This window comes from Pseudopipra pipra, chromosome 13, assembly GCF_036250125.1.
Source record: "Pseudopipra pipra isolate bDixPip1 chromosome 13, bDixPip1.hap1, whole genome shotgun sequence".
Classification (NCBI taxonomy): domain Eukaryota; kingdom Metazoa; phylum Chordata; class Aves; order Passeriformes; family Pipridae; genus Pseudopipra; species Pseudopipra pipra.
The window spans coordinates 9,191,669-9,210,737 of NC_087561.1; the positions used below are offsets into that span (position 1 = coordinate 9,191,669).

At 46.0% G+C, this 19,069-nt stretch overlaps 1 protein-coding gene across 11 annotated transcripts in view; it reads left to right on the forward strand.

The window, feature by feature from the left end:
- SEPTIN6 (septin 6) overlaps positions 1 to 18,649 on the forward strand; it is a 29,246-nt gene extending 10,597 nt beyond the window's left edge. For 2 of the 11 annotated variants that reach the window (XM_064669900.1, XM_064669899.1), the window contains exons 3-10: positions 3,254 to 3,449; positions 4,583 to 4,769; positions 5,001 to 5,162; positions 9,171 to 9,267; positions 9,527 to 9,695; positions 10,183 to 10,315; positions 10,983 to 11,173; positions 16,674 to 16,888. In XM_064669900.1, coding sequence (XP_064525970.1) covers positions 3,254 to 3,449; positions 4,583 to 4,769; positions 5,001 to 5,162; positions 9,171 to 9,267; positions 9,527 to 9,695; positions 10,183 to 10,315; positions 10,983 to 11,173; positions 16,674 to 16,698 — 1,160 coding nt within the window. In that variant the 3' untranslated portion in view covers positions 16,699 to 16,888. Of the gene's footprint in view, positions 1 to 3,253; positions 3,450 to 4,582; positions 4,770 to 5,000; positions 5,163 to 9,170; positions 9,268 to 9,526; positions 9,696 to 10,182; positions 10,316 to 10,982; positions 11,174 to 12,471; positions 12,503 to 13,079; positions 15,602 to 15,621; positions 16,619 to 16,673; positions 16,889 to 18,132 lie in introns of those variants that run through there. The other 9 variants (XM_064669898.1, XM_064669897.1, XM_064669904.1 and 6 more) reach the window with 7 other exon arrangements.
- Positions 18,650 to 19,069: the final 420 nt, after the last annotated feature.

The following is a 19,069-nucleotide window of genomic DNA, read 5'->3' on the forward strand; positions in this document are numbered from 1 at the left end:
ATAAGCCTGACATCAGGAAATAATCCCCCTGCCAAGGCTGCCTCTCACTCGGTCTGTGTACACCGCTGCTTTTTTCACAGTAATTCTGCCTCTTAATCCCCATTCATCGTTTCTGCTTTTTGGAGATGATTCCAGTGCTGTTGGCTGGAACAAGCACGCACCACTTTGTCCTTTTCATCAGGCCATCTGTTCCATCTGGACTCCTGTCCTTACAAGTAGCAGTTGGCACCATTCACATCTTCCAGCCAGCAGAAAGTTGCCTCTGTGCGAGGCAGAAATTCCCAGGAGATTCAGAAATCTTCTCTTCTGTCGTTTTGGCCTTCAGAGTAACACTCCTCATATTTAACACAATGAAAAACTTTATTAGCATCTTCAGTCTTTTGCCATCTCATGTCACTTTGTCAGTGTTAACATCGTGTTTCTTTCAGCTGAGACAGTCTTTCCTCTCTTCTCCACTGTCCTCCTCCCTGGCAGGCTTTAATGCTGTGCCATGTCAGTGGGGTCACACAGCTCAGGGACGGGGGTATCTGCTGGCTCAATGTAATTCTTGGTGTGCAGACTTCATGTTTGACATGCTGTGTTAGTGGCTGAGTGTTTTGTGTTTTAAATGTGAAGTTGTAGGTGTTTGGATGGTCAGCTCCCACCTATGGAAAAATGACTTACCAGTTCAGATCTTACCCTTCCAAAAGAAAAAAATTAGTGTTTGAATTCAGAGTTGCCTTTGCTGGCCCTGTGTAGGTGTCATGAAATAGAATATAAAAGCATGTCCTGCATCTCTTAGGCACTTGACCTGGCCCCTCTGACATTAAAGTCCTTCCTGCTGGAAACAGCACATTAGATTGATTTAAAGTAGGCAATGATTAACAGGTTCAGGATGTGCTTAAACAATAGTCTTGGCCTCACATGAACATCTTTTGCCTCAAAGAAGCAGGGAGGCAGAAACCAGAGGTGATTTACAGGGTATTTTGTCTGCCTGGAAGTCAGTGTGGGTTACACATGATCTGTGTATCCGCTGCAGGGAGCAGCTCCCTGCCCTGGTCACCACTGCTGCTCCCCTGTCACCCTGTCCTGCAGCCCTGCAGGCTTGGGAACAGACTGCTGGATCTGACCCTGCTCCAGGGCCTTCCAGGCTGTGAGGCAGCGGCATAGGAGGAGGCTTTGCAGGCTGGTGTGTGGGTGATGGTCTCACACCCCAGGGCTGATGGACTCCCCAGCTCTGAGATGTCCCATCCAGGGTTCCTGGCATTCACAGGCGAGCAGCCAGCTTGCTGCTCTGTCCCACCCATCCCTTGGCAGGGGCTCTGGAAATGCTGCAGCCTTCTCAGGCTGTTTAGATTTTTGTCTTTTTTTACACTGCCGTTTTCCTGGAATCCCTGAGAAAGGCCTGGCAGGTCCTACAGGCTGTCTGCTGTTAACTCTCAAAATCCCTGTCCAAACTGTGGCGATGTTCTGGTCTGCTGCACTTTGTGCACCTGCTGCCTTTTGGGGGCAAATGGTACCTGAGAAATCCAGACAATGAGATTCCAAGTCGATGAAGGACTTGCTGGACCATCTTATTTTTCCAGTGACAGAGATAACGTTGTGCTTTGCTGGGTCCCCCTGCCTTGCTCTGGTCAGCAGTGTTGTAGGCACAGCTGATGTACTGACATAGCACAAGGGACTGCAGCCATACCAGCTCCTGGTGCTGACTCCCTCTTCCCCCCTTCAGATTGCAAATGGGATGCAAAAAGCAACTGGACTGGTGACTGGCCATATCTGGCATCCCTTGGTGATGGAGCACAAGCTCTCAGCTGGCTCCCAGGCAGCTCTGCAGCTCAGGGTGTATGCTGACTTTGAAATGTTAATGAATCTTGCTGCCTCTGGAAAGGTATTTGATATGTGATCCTGGCAATCAGAGAAGCTCAGTTCCCAGAGCAGGGGATTTGGGCGTTGGAACTGGGTGATCTTTAAGGTCCCTTCCAACGCAAACCATTCTGTGATTTTATGAATCTATGTTTGCCTTGCCCTGCCTATCTTGTAGTTCAGCCCTGAGTGAGAGAAATCCCTTCTGTGGCCAAGAGAGGAATTTGCCTGCTTGAAGGGGTGAGGCTTGGAGATTTGGACATTTGGAAGGGGGAGGATGGGGAGGAGTTTCCCCTTGTTGAATTGGGCATTTCATGCAAGTTTGGATCTGTTGCAGAGCTCTAAACTTACAAAAATAAGAAGCACTTTTATTCTGAGCAAAGTAGGAAAGCGATGAAGTTGTTTTGGTTGGGAGCTGAGGGCTGGGGGAAGGAGGGAAAGGCTGCTGCAGCCAGACACAGCCTCCCTGTGCTCCCGCAGTGGGTGGGGTTCAGCCGGCTCCTGAAGTTTCTGCAAAAGTCAGCCGGGCAGCTCAGAAATTGTTGTTTCTCCAAAACACAACAGCCCTCACAGGGCAACAAACCAGACTGCATAGGAAGTCAGATCCTTTGAGCTCAGAGACCTGGCTCCGTTCTCAGAGCTTGGCAAGGGAGGCTGCCCTGTGGAATGCAGGCACAGAGGGATTTGTTTTATTCTTCCTGGGATGTATCTAAAACAAATTTAAGACTGGTCTCTGGGATTTCTCTCTTCCTTCCAGACAGAGAAATAGTTACCTGTTGATAGAGGGGATCCAAGTAACAGTTCAATGCTGCAGACAGTTTGGAAGCAGATTTTGGAATATTGTATAGCTTGTGTAGCTCCTAAGATATGGAAACCAGATACTACCAAAAATGCCCTCTCCTAGTCTAGAAGGCTGATTCCCCAACTCAAGCTGTTGTGAGTAGAAACCCACTGCACAACTTGCTGTAGGACTAGAATGAATTCTCAGGGTTTCTGCACGGTAGGAGACTGCTTTCGTGGCTGCTTATTAAACACATATTGATCTGGAGCAGCTTTTTTTGGAAATGGCAGTAAGCCCCATCCCCCCACACTTTTTAATGAAAACAGCATCTTCTGTAGTGTAGCTGTGGGTTTATGCAGGATCTGAATGATGCTTTCCCCTTCGCCTTTTCACCTCTTTCTTTTCATCTCTATTTTCTAACGATATTAATGGCCATTAGACTGTGAAATGTAATTTGCCCAGAACACAGACCTCCCATTGTTCATGGCTTTCTGTTTACCAGACGCTCCCTTGGGAGCATGAGATCTGCTTTCATCTGCTACAATTTCACCCCTGTTAATGGTTGGAAGCTGAAAGGCCAAGCCATATTAATATTCAACTGAACATTTCAACTCTCTTTTTTTCCAACAGGGGAAACTGGCCTTGGTAAGTCCACCCTCATGGACACCCTTTTCAACACCAAGTTTGAAGGTGACCCAGCATCTCACTCACAGCCTGGGGTTCAGCTGAAATCCAGTACCTACGACCTGCAGGAGAGCAATGTCAACCTCAAACTGACTATTGTGAGCACAGTGGGCTTTGGGGATCAGATCAACAAAGAGGACAGGTGAGTGTGGGGGAGAGAGGCTATATCATGACCTAGTTTTTCATGCAAGGTCTCTCCCTGTGCCCTAGGTGGGCCAGACTGTCTTGTACACTTTTCCTGCTTCTTTCTTATGGGTTGTCCTTGTCATCTCTTTGTGATGGGACAGGTAGAAGAGAGGACAGAGGCTATGGAGTGTCAGCACTGCTTTGGCTATGAAACAGCTTTTCTTACACTGTCAGAGTAATATCTGCCCTGCTGGCAGCCTTCTGCCCATATTCATCTGGTGGGGAGAGTGGAATGCTCCAGGGCAGCATCTGGGTTTGTTTTGGCTGTGCTGACCACAAGCTGCCAACCAAACCACCTGTGTGGTCTAGTGACCACTTGGCTTAATACCCACTTCTCTGTGTTGCCAAAGGAAGCACGATAAATGTGCAGTGAGATACCCATGGGAACTGTGTCTGGCAGCTCACATCCCAGCATGGCTGGACTGTGGTGGTTAAGGGATGTGCAGTTCCAGCAGGCAGTCTCCAAGGTGCATCTTCACAGAGACATTGCTGATGGGATTTGCTTTGTTGTGGGTCTGTCAGGGGTTTTTTTTAAGCTATGTTTAAGATGCATTGATGTCCTTTATGTTATGAGTCTGAAAGGCTCTGTATTTCAGAAGGCCTTGGAAGGGTGCTACAGGAATTTCCTGCCCAGAGCACTGGGCAAAGGTAGTACTGACTGTATCTTCCACCAGCAGGACTCAGGGCTGTGAGAGCAGCAAGCCATTCAACCCCTGAGTGCAAGCAAGGGTTACACACTGCTGCAATTGAGTCTGCATGATCCTTGCTTTAGAAAGTCTCTCACCCTCACATTTCAAAGTACGAGAGTCCTCTTTCCCTGGAGAGGATGACGTGTCTCCTGTCCTCTGCTGAATCTCAGTACTGTGTTTTGACAAACAGGCTGCTAGAGTCTGATGTAGGACCACATCTCCGTGTCAGTAGTGTAACTCTAAAATTTGTTGTGGGTGGAGAGGAAGGGAGATGGAGAGAATTGGTCTCAGGAAGTGAATTCTAACAATTCCCTTTTCTTAAAAGCAAGCAAAGGAGCACTGTCTGTTTTTCTCTCCGACTGTGAGATGTATAGCTTTTTTTTTTTTCCTTTCACCAAAGCTATAAGCCCATCGTTGAGTTCATCGATGCTCAGTTTGAAGCCTACTTGCAAGAAGAACTGAAGATAAGAAGGGTCCTGCACAACTACCATGACACCCGCATCCACGCCTGCTTGTACTTCATTGCTCCGACAGGACACTCGCTGAAATCCCTGGACTTGGTAACAATGAAGAAGCTTGACAGCAAGGTGGGCACGTTTAACTCTTATGGGGCAGGTTTGCTGTTTGCATGGTGGAAAGGCTGCTGCTTTTCCAGAGCATTTCCCCACCTTTAATAGCCCTTCTGGTGGAAATGACTGGCTTGGCAGATAAATCCTGTAGATTTATTGATCGTTTATAATTTTTTGAAGGTTGTTTTGCAGACTTGGAAAAACTCCCTGGAGCAAAGTTGATTACTTTGTTCCTCTGTTCTTTTCTAGGTGAACATCATTCCCATCATTGCCAAATCTGATGCCATTTCCAAGAGTGAGCTGACCAAGTTTAAAATTAAAATCACAAGTGAACTGGTCAGTAACGGGGTTCAGATCTACCAGTTCCCAACAGATGATGAATCGGTGGCAGAGATAAATGGGACAATGAATGTAAGTGACTGGGTGCTTCCTCCTGTCATAGAACAGCACTGTCAATGTAGGGGTTGGTGGGCCATATTGGGGTGTTTCTTAAATCTGCTTTCCCTTTTTATTTTGTGTCTTAAAAACAGGATTTCACAGAGGTCCCCTCCTTGTAGGGTCATCCTAGACTAGCAGAGCCTTGTGGTCGGCTACTGACTCTCTGGTGGGCTTTTCTAGTCAGAAAACAGACTTTTAACCCCCTCCTTGTCCTCATGCATGTCTGTTGAGGGACATGTAAGAAGCCAGACAGACAGCGAGGCCTGGCTGTGCAGGGCAAGGACAGTCCTGGGTTATGGATTAATAAGATGAGTGTTACCTGTCTGGTGTGAGGGGCAGACTGTCTGCAGACATGCACCTCTGCTCCTCACCCTGTGTTTTTTGCAATGAACAGTTCTGCTCTCCTGGACTGGTGTTTCCTGGAAAGCCCTGCGTCTATGGATGTCTCCTCTTGCCTATGGCTGTCCTTGCAGCAGAGCCCCTTCACCTGGCCAGCTCTGGGACTCTTGTCTGCACTGAATTCCTGTTTTATTATTGATCCAGGTTCTTAGCTAGGTCATGGTCTGGTTTGGCCTTTTGGCTCTGTTGCTGTTGGCCAGAATAGGTGGACAGGGAGTGCAACGAGGCTGATTAGAACAGTGTCTTTCTTTGAGCTACATCCAAGTGCTGATGTGAGAAATAAAACACAAGGGTGGGACCAGAGGCCCAGGCAGCCCAGTGGCCCTTCTCTTCTGCTTTTGGTCACTTTGGGAGTACACAAGAGAGGGAGTGTGTACAACATTCCCTGGTGTCTAACCCTGTTAGCTCAAGAGTTTCTCTGTATTTCTGTCCCATGTCCTGCCATGATGTCCTGCCACCAGTAAATTTCCAGGATCTGGTGGCAAGGAGTTGCACAGCTTAACCAGCAGTGTGTGAAAACCAGTACACAACTTGGTCCAGACATGCCTCAAGGTGCCTGCAGGTGCTCATTCTGGCTCTGGCCTGCACAGCATGGTGGCTGCCTGTCTGTGGTTCCTTGAAGAGGGAGCAAACTATCCCTTGGTCCCTCTGGCAGTGCATCCTATATTCCAGAAGGCTTTTTACAGGAAAGCAAGTAGGGGAAGTTGCTTCACTGCTGTTGATGTAGTACAGGTCTACCTGATGTGCTTTTGTGTCACGTCTTGATCTAATATTAAAGAGTATTCTGGAGAGGCCTAAAGAAACATAAAGTTTGTCCTGATGTCAGTGGTGGTTTCCTGGTCAGAGTGGTTTTGTGATGGTATCTTTCTTAGTGCTTAATGCTCTCACTGTGTAGGAATAGAGTTACTGCTGGAAGCAAAATGCAACATCACTCCATCCTAAAGGAACCAGAGGTGTGATGATAAAAGGAGAAGTCCTTCCCTCTCAGCCCTTCTCTGCTCATCTTTCCTTTTAGCCATTCACATGTTCCCTGGGAGGGACTTGCTGTCTGGGGCACTGTAGACATTTTGGGTTGTCAGTTGCTCACAGAGAGATCAGCTCTTTAATCCCCCATTAAAATCATATCAGTCAGAATTACCAGGTTTATGGGAACTAAGCAGGCCAGAATCTGAATCTGATCAAGGCAATTTTGCAGGCCTGGAAAACTTGTATCCAAATAGTGATTTTATTAGCAACATAAGACAAATCTGCTTATGCTTCAGGGCTGGAGATGAGCTTGTGGAGGGACTGAGACCATTAAAAGAGCCAGAATGGGTTGATTTAGGTTTACAACTTAAATTGCCAATTTAAGTTTAAAATTGAGGAATGGGAAACTTTGATTTAAATAGGTTGCCTTAACCTTGTGTTTGTACTCCTCTACAGAAAGCTTAATTGTCTTTGCCTGTACAGATCAACATATTTGAAAGGTTGTAAATGCAGTTTTCATAATTAAGTAGTGCTTCTTGCTGACCATCAACTTCTCTGGATCAGTTACTTTTTTTCCACAAAGTATATATATACAAGTTCAGAGAAGACACTGTCCAAAATTCATTAGGTCTCTTCCCATCTAGATTTTATTCTTGCATAAAATCAAATAAGAAAAACAAGCTCTCCTATTCTTTCAACTCCCTGATGGCTTTTCCATTTTGAATTAGTTAGTCTAATTACTGAAAAAATATTCTCCCTGCACCTGCTAATTAAATGAGATCACATGCAGCTGTGTGAGCTGTCCCACATGGTGGGAGCTGGGAACTTCCTTTGCTGATGGAAAAAGGGAATCACCAGCACTTTCTCCCTGGCAAAGACAGCAACTGGACAGTTGGTGCCTGTGGAGGAAGAGTCTCTGCTGTTGAGGGTAACCAGGTCCATTGATGGCCGAGGTTCAGGCTGTGCCTGTGCGGCCATAGCACGGTGTATCTGCCACTGCCTCAGGCTTCTCCTCTTGTTCCTATTGCTTACTTTGTCCATTGGAAAATCCCCTTACTTTGCTCTCCCAGAGGCCTGGATACAAAGTGAACAAAAAGCATTAAGAGCTGTGGGAGAAGCCAGTCATGGGATGTTCCTCATGGACAGTCCAAAGAAGCCAACAGGGAAGTCTGGAAGCTCTCCCTCAGAAGCAGCAGGATGGGAAGAGGAGAGAAGTAGGCACCTCTGGTGCCCCATCAGGCTGACCAGTAGCCCCACTTATTCTGTGTGTCCCATGTGAGAGGTGGGAGGCTGAGCAATACAAGTGGAAGAACCCATCTGTATGAGTGCTTGCTGGCAGTTTTGCTGTATTTACAGTTTGACTCTATGAGCCACACTCTGAGAGCAGAAAACATAATCTGTGAAATCTTTTGCTTGTATCAGCTGTCATGAACTTGTCCAAGTTTTCAGATAAGCTATGGAATTCTCTTGCCTGCTCTTGAGAGCAATCCAGGGTCACTGATCTTCCACGTGGTTGGTTTCCTGGGGCCCTTTTAACTGCCCAGAACTCAGCACACTTTAAAAGCTCTCTAGCAAATGTCACTGCACGAAACTCAGCAGAAGGGCTTGGTGCAGGGAGGTGGAACTCTCATTTTTAAAGTGCTGAAACTTTGCACTGGACTTCTTTGCAGCTTGGCAGAATGCACAGTATTGTTCCCAAGAGCAAGTGGAGGTGTGGACAAATCTCACTTACTGCGCCACAGAAAAGTGCAGCAAAGTATGATGGCAGTGTTGGGGGTTTGCCTGGCTGCCTGAGTCTGGGGAATGAGGGGACTGTAAGCTGAGGTCTTCAGAGCTTAGATAAGTGTTGGGAGTGTTTCTTTTCCAGTTTTGCTGAGCTTGCACTGGGCAAATCTCTTATTTTTTGCATTCTTCAGAGAGACTATCTTACTGAGAAATGACTGTTTTTGATTTCTGAATTTCTGAAAAGCACATCTCTCTTGTGAGCCCCAGGGAATGCAGAGTCATTCCCAGCTCAGCCTGGGGCACACCTCGGGGCACACGTGGCCATGGAGGCTGACCCTGTGCAGGGACACATTCAGCCCTTCCTCACCAGGGCTGAAGCAAGCGGGGAGGAAGGAGCTGTTCTCTGGGGGTGAAGGATGGACTTCTATCTCATGATCCGATGGAGCAAGGAGTCTTGTGCTCCAGTGTGAGCCAAGGGAGTGGAGGGGGGATAAAAAACCAAGAAGGCTCCAAGACCTCTTACTGCTTCTGTGCTTGTGCAGATGTTCTCCTCAGCCACGGCAGCCCCGGGACAGCACCGCAGTCAGCGCCGCGCAGCACATTGTTCGAGCTGGCATTCTGATGCCAGTCTTGACTGGCTCATCTCACCTGAGACCCTGTGGCTGGGAGGATCAGCCAGGTAGAGGATATAGAGTGGTAGCACTAACAAGGTTTCCAAAAAGGACCCACCCTACTCCCCCTTTGTCTTGGGCTAGTGGCCAGTGACTAGACTCCCTGAGATTAGCGTGTGCGTAATGACTGTTCTGCTCAGTGGCTGTGCTAATCTCTGTGTGCTGGCGGGTCAGCCAGGTGTGAGAGGGACTAATGTGGGTATCATGAAATGTGTTCCAGGCCCACTTGCCATTTGCAGTGATCGGGAGCACGGAGGAGCTGAAAATAGGAAACAAAATGATGAAAGCTCGTCAGTACCCCTGGGGCACAGTGCAGGGTGAGTTGAGCCCTGGGATTTTCATGGCATGAATGGTGACATGTATGCAAGTGGGCTCTCATAAAAGGAGGAAGGGCCTGCTGGACTTTATTATCTCATGGGAAATTATCCTTTGCTAAATCCTTGTGTCAGGCCTATAGTGACAGTTTGCTCTGCTCCAAAGGGCTGTTAAACCTGTTGGAGGAGTAGACAAGTGGGGAATATGGGAAGAGATCTTTGTTTCTGTCCCCACCTTAGTCCTTACCATGTCTTCTTCCAGTGGAGAATGAAGCTCACTGTGACTTTGTGAAGCTGCGGGAGATGCTGATCCGCGTGAACATGGAGGACCTTCGTGAGCAGACCCACACCCGCCACTACGAGCTGTACCGGCGGTGCAAACTGGAAGAGATGGGGTTCAAGGACACTGATCCAGACAGCAAACCCTTCAGGTGAGATCCTAGAGGAGACAGGAGAGCCTGAGAGAGGCATTGCTGGATGTGCCGCGTGCGTGTGTAAGTGTGCGTGTCCTTGGGAGAGCGTGGAAAGAACCAATGCAGCAAGAAAACCTGCCAGGTCTGATAAATCCAATTCAGAAAAGGTACTGGCTGAGTGAGAGAGGGTGAAAACACGGGGAGCATGTGCAGGACTGACTGAAACTGCAAGTATAAGAGGAGAAATATCTGTGCTGCAGAGACACAGCAGTGTTCCTCTGAGCTAGTGTTTGTTGCCGGTGGGTTTCTTTGAATTGCCCAACATTCAACATACAGAAAAGTGCAACAGATCCCAAAAATTATTGGACAAAAAAAGACCTTGGGCACACATGGGTGAGTGAGTAGCAAATGTGTTGTGTTCAAGCAGTATTCACAGTGATTTCAGAAGGTCAGAGGAAGCAGAGTTTGTCCCAAATGATATCACTGGACTTTCCTTTCTTTTTAGCTTACAAGAAACTTATGAAGCCAAAAGAAATGAGTTTCTGGGGGAACTGCAGAAAAAGGAAGAGGCAATGAGGCAGATGTTTGTCCAGAGGGTCAAGGAGAAAGAAGCAGAGCTGAAGGAGGCTGAAAAAGAGGTGAAGACTGCAGTACTTGTCTCTTCGTGGTTGTGAGTGATAGATTCACTCCCAAGTAGGTAGTTGCTGCCAAATCACTTTCTGCAAAGTGGGGTTTAGGACTTTCTTACCAAGAAGTCTAAGGTTTAACTTGGATGGGGACCTTAAGGTGTTCATCCTGTAGGACAGAACTGAATCACAGTGTTTACTGAGTACAACTTGCTGCACCAGGAAAGGGCCATAGACTTGATTCTGATGGAGAGGTGCAGTGCGGCAAAAGTCAAGGAGAGAAGCAGCCCCTGAATAAACTTGTTATACAAAAAGGATACCCATACAACTTCCTTAGCATTGTGAAAAATCCATTAATTTACTGACCTTTAAAGAGGAATAAGGAGGAGACTCCTGGAAATGGATTAGGGATTTTTTTACAATTATGCTCTCTCAATCCTCTGTTCTTAGTGTGCACAATGATGCCTCACTAGAACACTGCCTGGTTTGTGAGTTGTTGTGGAAGGAGACTGTTCCCTGCTCTTGTCTAGGCACTGTCAGCTCAGGAGCTAGAAATTATGTAGAGACCAATAGAGACTTGCAGGCTCAGGTATCAAGGGATCCTTCCATCTTCCTCTTTTCCTGTGCACAGAGTATCTGGTAGTGCTGGGTCCTCCTCACCTCTCTCCTTTCCCTTTAGCTGCATGAAAAGTTTGATCGCCTGAAGAAATTACATCAGGATGAAAAAAAGAAGCTAGAGGATAAGAAGAAGTCTCTGGATGATGAAGTAAATGCATTTAAACAAAGGAAGACAGCAGCTGAATTGCTTCAGTCTCAGGCTCAGCAGGCTGGAGGATCGCAAACTCTTAAAAGGGATAAGGAAAGGAAAAAGTAAGTTGCTAACCCAGTGGCATTTGCTTTTTGGTAATGGTTCTCCTTTACTAATTTTCTGGGTGTTCATCTTTCCCTTCCAACATAGCCAGTCCTTATCATGGGAAGGTTTGCAGCCAGATCTAATGCCTAGTAAGGCTGAGCAGTAGCTGGAAGCGTTTAACCTTCAGCTGTCATCCTGAAGAGCTGGGAGCAGTGCTAACCTCCCTCATTGCCTTGCTGACAGCATGGGAGAGGATGAACTTATTTTTATTCCCCTAGATTCCCTGCTCCTCCCCTGGTCTGTCAGTGCTTGTAATGAAGTGGAACCATGCTAGCTGCCAAGGCGAGGGTGTGGGTAGCAGGGGTGTTCCTCTACCCCCAGAGAGGAGCGTGTCCTGTCTCAGATTCTTACTTGTTCAGGTTGGGAAAAAACTTGGACTGTGAAAAGTCTTGACTTATGGAGCCTGCAAAATGTAAGGCTGCAAAATGAGGGGACAGGTTACAGCACCTTGTTAGCACTAGTATTCCTCTACAGTCCTAAATCAGCTTTTTGCCCTCCACATAAGCAGTGGGAGTTACTGCATGGCTTTAGCAGGGGTTCCCTGTGCCAGGGACTGGTGTTTCAGGATCCACCCCCTCGTAAGGGTCCTGGGATCTGGGCAGTGCCCCTTGGGGGCCTGGGCTCTTGAAGCTCTGCAGTTGATCAAGAGCAACCAGCTGTACAGTGAAACAGTGCTCCCAGTTCTCCCAGCATTGAGCAGTTCCTTCCCACTGGGGTACGTTTCCCAAAATGAAGCACTGTGCCACCTGGGCGAGTGTACAGACAGTGGTGCAGAGACAAACGAGTCTGGTTTTGTACCACTGCCACAATCCCCCCTCTGCACCTTCCTGGGGCAAATCCAGAGCAAATCTTGCCTGCACTATGCAGTCTCAAATACATGAGGAAGTGCTGTTAAATTGGACAATATGGGATGTGCCCAAAGAGCTGACAGCATTGTTTGTCAGAGAAAAAGCCCATGACCGTTAAGCTTGGAATCAAATGAGACAGGAGAGAAACACCCAATAACAAAAATGAGATCCTGGTTTAGTCTTTTAATTTTGAACTGGAGCTGCTTCTATGTCAACATTCTTTTCTGATGAGTAATTAGCACTGCCCTTTTCTCACTAGTCTGTTCCTTTTTCCACTGCCTATGTTGATTTGCTCATTTGAATTACCTTCAGGGGGTTTTAGTATCTTTTCATGCTGAGGAGTCTGAGACTGACTGGGAGCAGACTTCTCTCCCCAGCATGGACTGTGTAAGGAATACACAACTGAGTTCTTTCATGCTTATAGCTCTCAGACATCTGGTCACTCAGGACTGCAGACTTCAGCCCTGAGATTAGTCAGGGTCAGGAGTGCAGAAAAGAGAAACAAGATGCCCTATAGTATCAGCAAATAGTTGCTGTGGCCCGAGTCACACTTTTGTTCCTCAAAGTGCTTCTTGACACCAAGCACACTGATATGGTAAAGCTTTGGTACTGTCCTGGTCATTTAAGGGCACAGAAAACTCCATGACAGAGATGGGTCAGTGCTTCAGTATGGCTTGGGAAGATAGTAGGGGGCTTTCCTCTCCTCCGGGAAAATGGCTGTGTTAGAAATGGTGCTGCTTTCTTTGCTCTGTAACTTCTCCAGTTGTCCTTAATAATCCATTTCAGTATTTAGATCATAAATTTTCCTTAACAACCCGTGAATTTCACAAGCTGTAGCTTAATTATAGCTAGTTCACTACTGTCTGGCAGTACACTGGGCTTTTTCTTTCACAGGTGACTCCTTTAAACCTAAGCTCTGTAATTTGCACTAATCATGACTTAATTTATTTTTGTTGTTTTTGTTGTGACATCATTATCATCATCATTAGCTCTTTACCTGTGTGCTGTTTTACAGTTAGCTGCTGTTTGGCTGCATGGTGCATGAGGCACATTGTCCTGGTAAGCGTCATTAACTAATAGAGCCTCACAGTGGGATCAAGTACCCTTCCTAAAAAAGGGAAGGGTAAAAGAAGCCTATAAGTATTATCTCTGTCTTCCTCTGCTTTCACCCTCAGTTTCTCTCTACCAATTTCTCTACCAGTTTCTCTCTACATATGCAGTTGTAGAAAAGGGATGTAATTGTCTTTAAAGGTTCTGCAAAGTAAAATGCAGAGACTTTGTATTAGGATATGAAACGTAAAAAATAAGGATTAGGTCCTTTTCCTTTTAAATCTTCCCAGCACTTTGTTGGCTCTGTTCTCTTTATTCCATCTCCCTTAGAAATAAATTATATTCTTTAATCACACAGGCCATGTTGATACTATGGCAACAATTGCTATGGAGATGTGGTGCTGATGATACAGCCCAGCCAGCCATGTAAATACCTCTTCCCTTTCTCCTCCTTCCCTCCCACCCCTCCCAAGTTGTAGTGTTAACTTGTGGTTACAGTGAAGGTGAAGGTAGATCCCCCTCTTCATATACTAACAGATAGTAAAGTCTGCCAAGCCTAGAGCTCTCCTTTGTCCCAGAGCACCAGAGAATCACCAGACTCTCTGTGTGTATGTGTGTGTGTGTGAGGGAACATTAAAAAAGCTACTGCTGAGTAACCAAACCAGTATTCACCTGCTGACTGATTATAGTTGGTTGTGCAAAACCACAAGGGATAATGGGTTGAGCATTAGCAGGTAATGAAGGCTCTGAAGAGAGACTGAGAGTCTTTATGACACTTTTAGGAGGCAGACAGGTCACCCATGGATTGTCTGTTCAGTTGTAGCAGGCAGACACAAACCCACACCCCTGGGAGCCGTGCCAAGTGTGCCCATGGCCAGGGTAAGGATAGAGGTAGAAGAGGGCTGTGCTCAACTTGTGTCCAGAAAGCCTACCAGAGAGCACTTAGCCCCTGAATAAGCCGGCATCCAAGTGCCTGAGGAGTTTTGCCAGGGTGTGGAGAGTTCCCACTGCAGGAGAGCCCTGTCAGGGGTGTTATGCTGTGAGTCTGCTCTGCTCCAGTTGCAGTGACTGTCACTGTCTCTGCCTGCATGTGAGCAGGGGTGTGAGGTGGCCACAAAGTCGTGGCCAGGCTTGTGGAACAGATAGGGCTGCCTGAAAGGGTTAACAAAGCCAGCTCTAAGCAAGGGTCTGCAGTGCAGAGTGCCTGCATCTATTGTAAAAGGAAGGGTCATTTAAACACAGATACATAAGAAATGACCCTGCCTGGCAGGAGAGCAGCATCCTCATTAGGGTTATTAGTTAAACTGCTAATGACAGTCATCAACTTACAGCTAGGTTGAGTGTGTTTAATTGAGTCTTTTTAATTTGTTGTTGATTCTCTGGTGAGAGGAAAAAGGAAGCTCCCACAGGAATGTCTTGCTTCTTGAGGGAGCAGCAATACTCATTATCCAAGGCAAGGATTAGAGCACCCGAGGCTGAGGTGTGCAGGCCTTTCAGAGAAGTGACCTGTTGGAACATCAGCACTTAACTATAAAACACTCTGAAAACTCAGCCTTGAGTCCACCCTTCCCTGCAGACAAAGCTAAGACTTACATTCCCTCCTGAATTGTCTAGACTAAATTATGGTCTGCCCTTAAATAGGTAAAGCTGATTCCAGGATTCCTACCCTCTTAGCTCCACCAAGGGAAATGGAAAAGCAAGTAAACATTACGCTGTCAGTGAGAGGCATTTGAATGTAATTTAAATGGGACCTTCCACTTAACAGAAGAGCTTCAGAAGGGTCTTGCACTGCCTCGAACTGGAGCTTGCAGTCGTCTTGAGCTGTCCAGTTGAATCAATGTACCGGTAACTGTAAAACAATGAAAAGAACAATTCTCTCCTTATCAGACTCTGAATGTGAAAAAATAAGCTCAAAGAATAACTGTTCATTCTGGTGCTGAGTACGAGGGCACGGCTAAAGTGCAGTTAGAGTGAACATTGCTGATTTTTGTTGGGTTTGGATTGCTTTTGGCAGCCCTCATAACTGTACACTGTTGTGTGCCGGGCTTTGAGTCAAATGAAGTTCTTTGTTCCCACTACACAAATGCAGACAGTGCCTTTTTCAATGAGCATTTGTTGTTGCTAAATTAAATATGTATATATGGTACTTTCCCAGAATTCAAAAAAACACTCTCCATATTGATCCATAAAGTATTGCAGGGCTCCACTGTTTTGCATGAATACAAACAAGTCATAGTTGATGAGTTCTGTATCTTGCAAAACTGTGAGAGGATTGTTTTAGAAAATAAATTTGGTTCATCCCACTGCTGAGTGTGTGCGTGTATGCATGTGTGTGTCTGCATAAAGCATGTTCTGTAGTCAAATTAAACATCATTAACACTTAGCAGCATTTCTTTTTTTGCGTGTGTGTGTGTTAGGAAACATTTGTATTTTTATTTTGGATTTTTTTTTTTTTTTTTGTCATTAATCCATAAAACCATTAACCTGCCTTTTTCTTTCATTTTCAGTCCGGGTTTCCTGTAGAGCCTTTCCCTTCGCACCAGAGGCGAATGCCCCACCCCCGGTTAACACGCGGCTGTGCCATTGTGCCTGTTTGCTCACCTTTGCCCATTGCTCCCCCCCCTGTGCTTAAACTCTGGTTTAAGTGAGAGCCCTGGGCTGTTGTGGTTGTCCCTGTGAGGAACTCGAGCTGCCCAGAGGTGCTCGTTGCTGATTCCCAGTGCTCCCGTGTGTGTCCCCTCTTCCAGTTGCTCAGCTCTTTGTCCCTGCTCTGTGCTGTGCCAGGGCTGCTTGGGGGGTGCATTTACCTCCCGTGGTGGGACCCCAGATGCTGCTGTGGGGTGGGATGTGCTGTCTCAAGAGACTGGCTGCCCTCTTCCTTATTAATTTGCTGTGCCTAACCCCTTGTTACCCCCTCTGTGCTGCCCTGTGTGACTCATATCATTTTCAAGGACTTTTTGCAAAACTTGACATCCTCACAGGCATGGGCCTGAGTCCAAACCTCTGGTCCTCAGGCTTGGGGAATTCTCAAATTTGGATCCATGGTTTGCAACTAAGTGTTCTCTGAATGCTGCAGGGGTCACGAAGGATCTCTTGCCTTGTCTCCCTCTCATTGTGCTGACCTGGATGCACATCCTGGATCCAATCTCAGGGAAAGCTGGACACCTTGCTGTACATATCAGTGTTTGTGAAGAAAGACGATGCTGTTTCTTTGACTTTCTTCTCAGTGATTCCAGCAATTTCTGGTTTTAATGCAAAAACCTGTATGTTTTTTAGCTGGCATCCATTTAAAAGTGTACAGATGTTGGCAGGTTGCTTTTCATATTTTCTATTCAGCAAAAGCCTTATTTTTACTGCAAGATCTGCACTAAAAAGGAGGGTGTTTTGCTCACTGGGCCAGGAGTTCGCTCTGGCCAAGTGCAACTGTGGTTTGCCTGCAGGTGTCTTCTCTGTGTATTTCTGGCTGAGTTTTGTTTTTAAATAAAGAGTTCATCAGACAGTGAATTCTGGTTAACATTTACTTCTTTTGTTTTTTGTTTTCTTTGCCCTTCTTTTACAGTAACCCATGGCTCTGTACTGAGTAATTACCCCAGAATACAATGGGCTGGAATGGACCTTCATTTACTTGTTAAATCGGAGGGTCTAATAAAACGTGACAGCATTTCAGCTGTGACCTTTCCAGGGTGTTACCTTTGCTCTCTCCTATATCCTCGTTGTGATTCTGTCTTTCCTATGTACTCATGGTTATTGCTTTTATTAAACAATGTAAAATTAGTGCTAACAAGGTTTCGGATGCTGCAACTTCCAATCCTACCATACTTTTTTCCCCTACAATTAATGGATTATCCTTTTTCCTGGTCTCTCTCTACCTAGATAGATAAGGGATAGGGAAATAAGTTCTGTGAGTTATTTTTGCTGGCAAAATAACAACGCAGTTTAAATGTATTTATTGGTGACGTTAAAATGACAACACCACCTTAGTTTAATTATCACATAGTTTAGAGATAAAGCACTCATTTCTCTTTAAACTTGGTGTCATTTTCATGGCTTCATCTATCCTTTAAAATTTTCTTTTATTTCTTCTGTTGCTAGTTCATGCTCCTTGAAGCCTAGCATGTAAATCCTCATTTCCATTTCAGAGTTCCTTGTTGTGACCCTGATTCTTCAGTCGTGCTGTGGGCGGGCTCAGTGCTCTGTGTGTGGGGGTGAATCCACACGTCCTGCCCCTGCTGAAAGATCAGGATGCATTGCTGCCAAACAGCCTCAACAAAAACCCTCCAAACCCTGGGTTTTTAGGAGATAAGCTCATGTCAGGCCTAGCCCTGATAGGTGGTCTTGTTTTAGTGCAAGCTGCTGCTCAGAGTTTTCCTGGAGAAGTGCTCTGGATGCTGCCAAAGACCCATGAGCAGTTCCAGCACAGTGCCAGCCCAGCTCCTGCTCACAGCAGCAGCTGCCCAGATCACAGTAAGGTCTGGCCTACGTTTCCAGCAGTCAGGGCAGTCCAAACTCTTGATTGCAATGTATTTTCTCAGGTATTCTGTTTCACCATAAACACAATTTCATGTCCCATAGAACTCTTTGATTGCTTTGTGGTTCGTTTGGGGGGGTTTAGGAAGTTAAAATAATTTGAATATTTACTTCTTCCTCTACTGTTGCATGTTACCCTGCTCCCCAAACCAGTCAATATCAATCTGTCAAGGATTTCTAGATTACCTGCTAAATAACCATTTAATGTTGCTTTTTTTACCTTACTGCAGGTCATTGACTGTTCTTCCTGACCATTTGCCTTATTAGAAAGTTATTTAAAGTTATGCAAAGTCTTTAAAAAGACTTTAAAGAAAAAAGGGGGTTTATATGTGTGGTTTCTGAAGTACTTGAGGGTGCCATAAGGAGATGCCATCTCTCCTCTGTCAGCTGTTTTCATGTTGCATCTCTTTTTCTTGCTTTTTGAGTGTCTTTCTCTTTTTTTGCTAATCTTCTGGTTTTTTCTCTTTTTTTCCCCTTTTCTCTCTCTGTAGCTTTTTTTAATCTGTCTTCGCCAGCTGCACTGTGTCTGAGGGAGAAGACTGCCACTTCTAGAAGAGTTTAAGGGTCTTATGTCTGGGGAGGGGGGAACAAATCTTCAGTGTTAGTGTCTTGGAAAGAAGCTCTTTTACTGACTTGCATGATACCTAAAATTGAAGTGTCTTGTAATTTGTGTGACAAGACAGGGTGATATGGGGGGAACTGATTGTTACCTGGGATTTTGAAGAGCGACAGAAATGTGATGTTTGGACTAATGATGTAGCGAATACATTTTCAAACGTTGTTATGGGCATATTTTTTTTCTAATGTTGTCTTTAATAATATAAATGTCGTGGGCTTCCCTGGGGTGTGAAGCCTAAGGAATATTTTCAATATGCTATTGTTTGACTGGTTTTGGAAACCGTGCATTCAAGAATCAAAGGAAATATGAACATGGTGCAACTTACTCTGTTGGCAGCCACAAAATATTTAATTTTATCAAAGAAATAAAGTAAGAACTGTGTGTTTTCATTGGTGTCCTCCTGTGTCTCACCACCCTGTTAAACAAGCCTGGTGGACGTGGGTCAAGTGGTACTTTCTTTTTCCTAACTGCACCTCCTCCTGTTCTTTAAAGTTAGGGAAAGCTGACAGTACCAGGAGGGAGAGGCGGTGCTGGGGGCTGGTATAACCATCACAGCAGCCCCTCCGCACCCTGTGAGCTGGTCCAGAAGTGCCGGACCAGCCCCGTCCTGCCCTGCCCGCTCCCCGCATGCTTCCAGAGCCACCTCCCCATCCCGGCCCCCTTCCCTTTTTACACATGGAAGTGCACCGCGTATATTTACATGGCAAAACACCGAGGAACCGGCACTGTTCCGCCTGTGACCTTTCTAACTTTCATGTCAATTTTAAATAAAAAATTACGAAAAGCCAGCGCGCCTGCTGTGGTTTGTG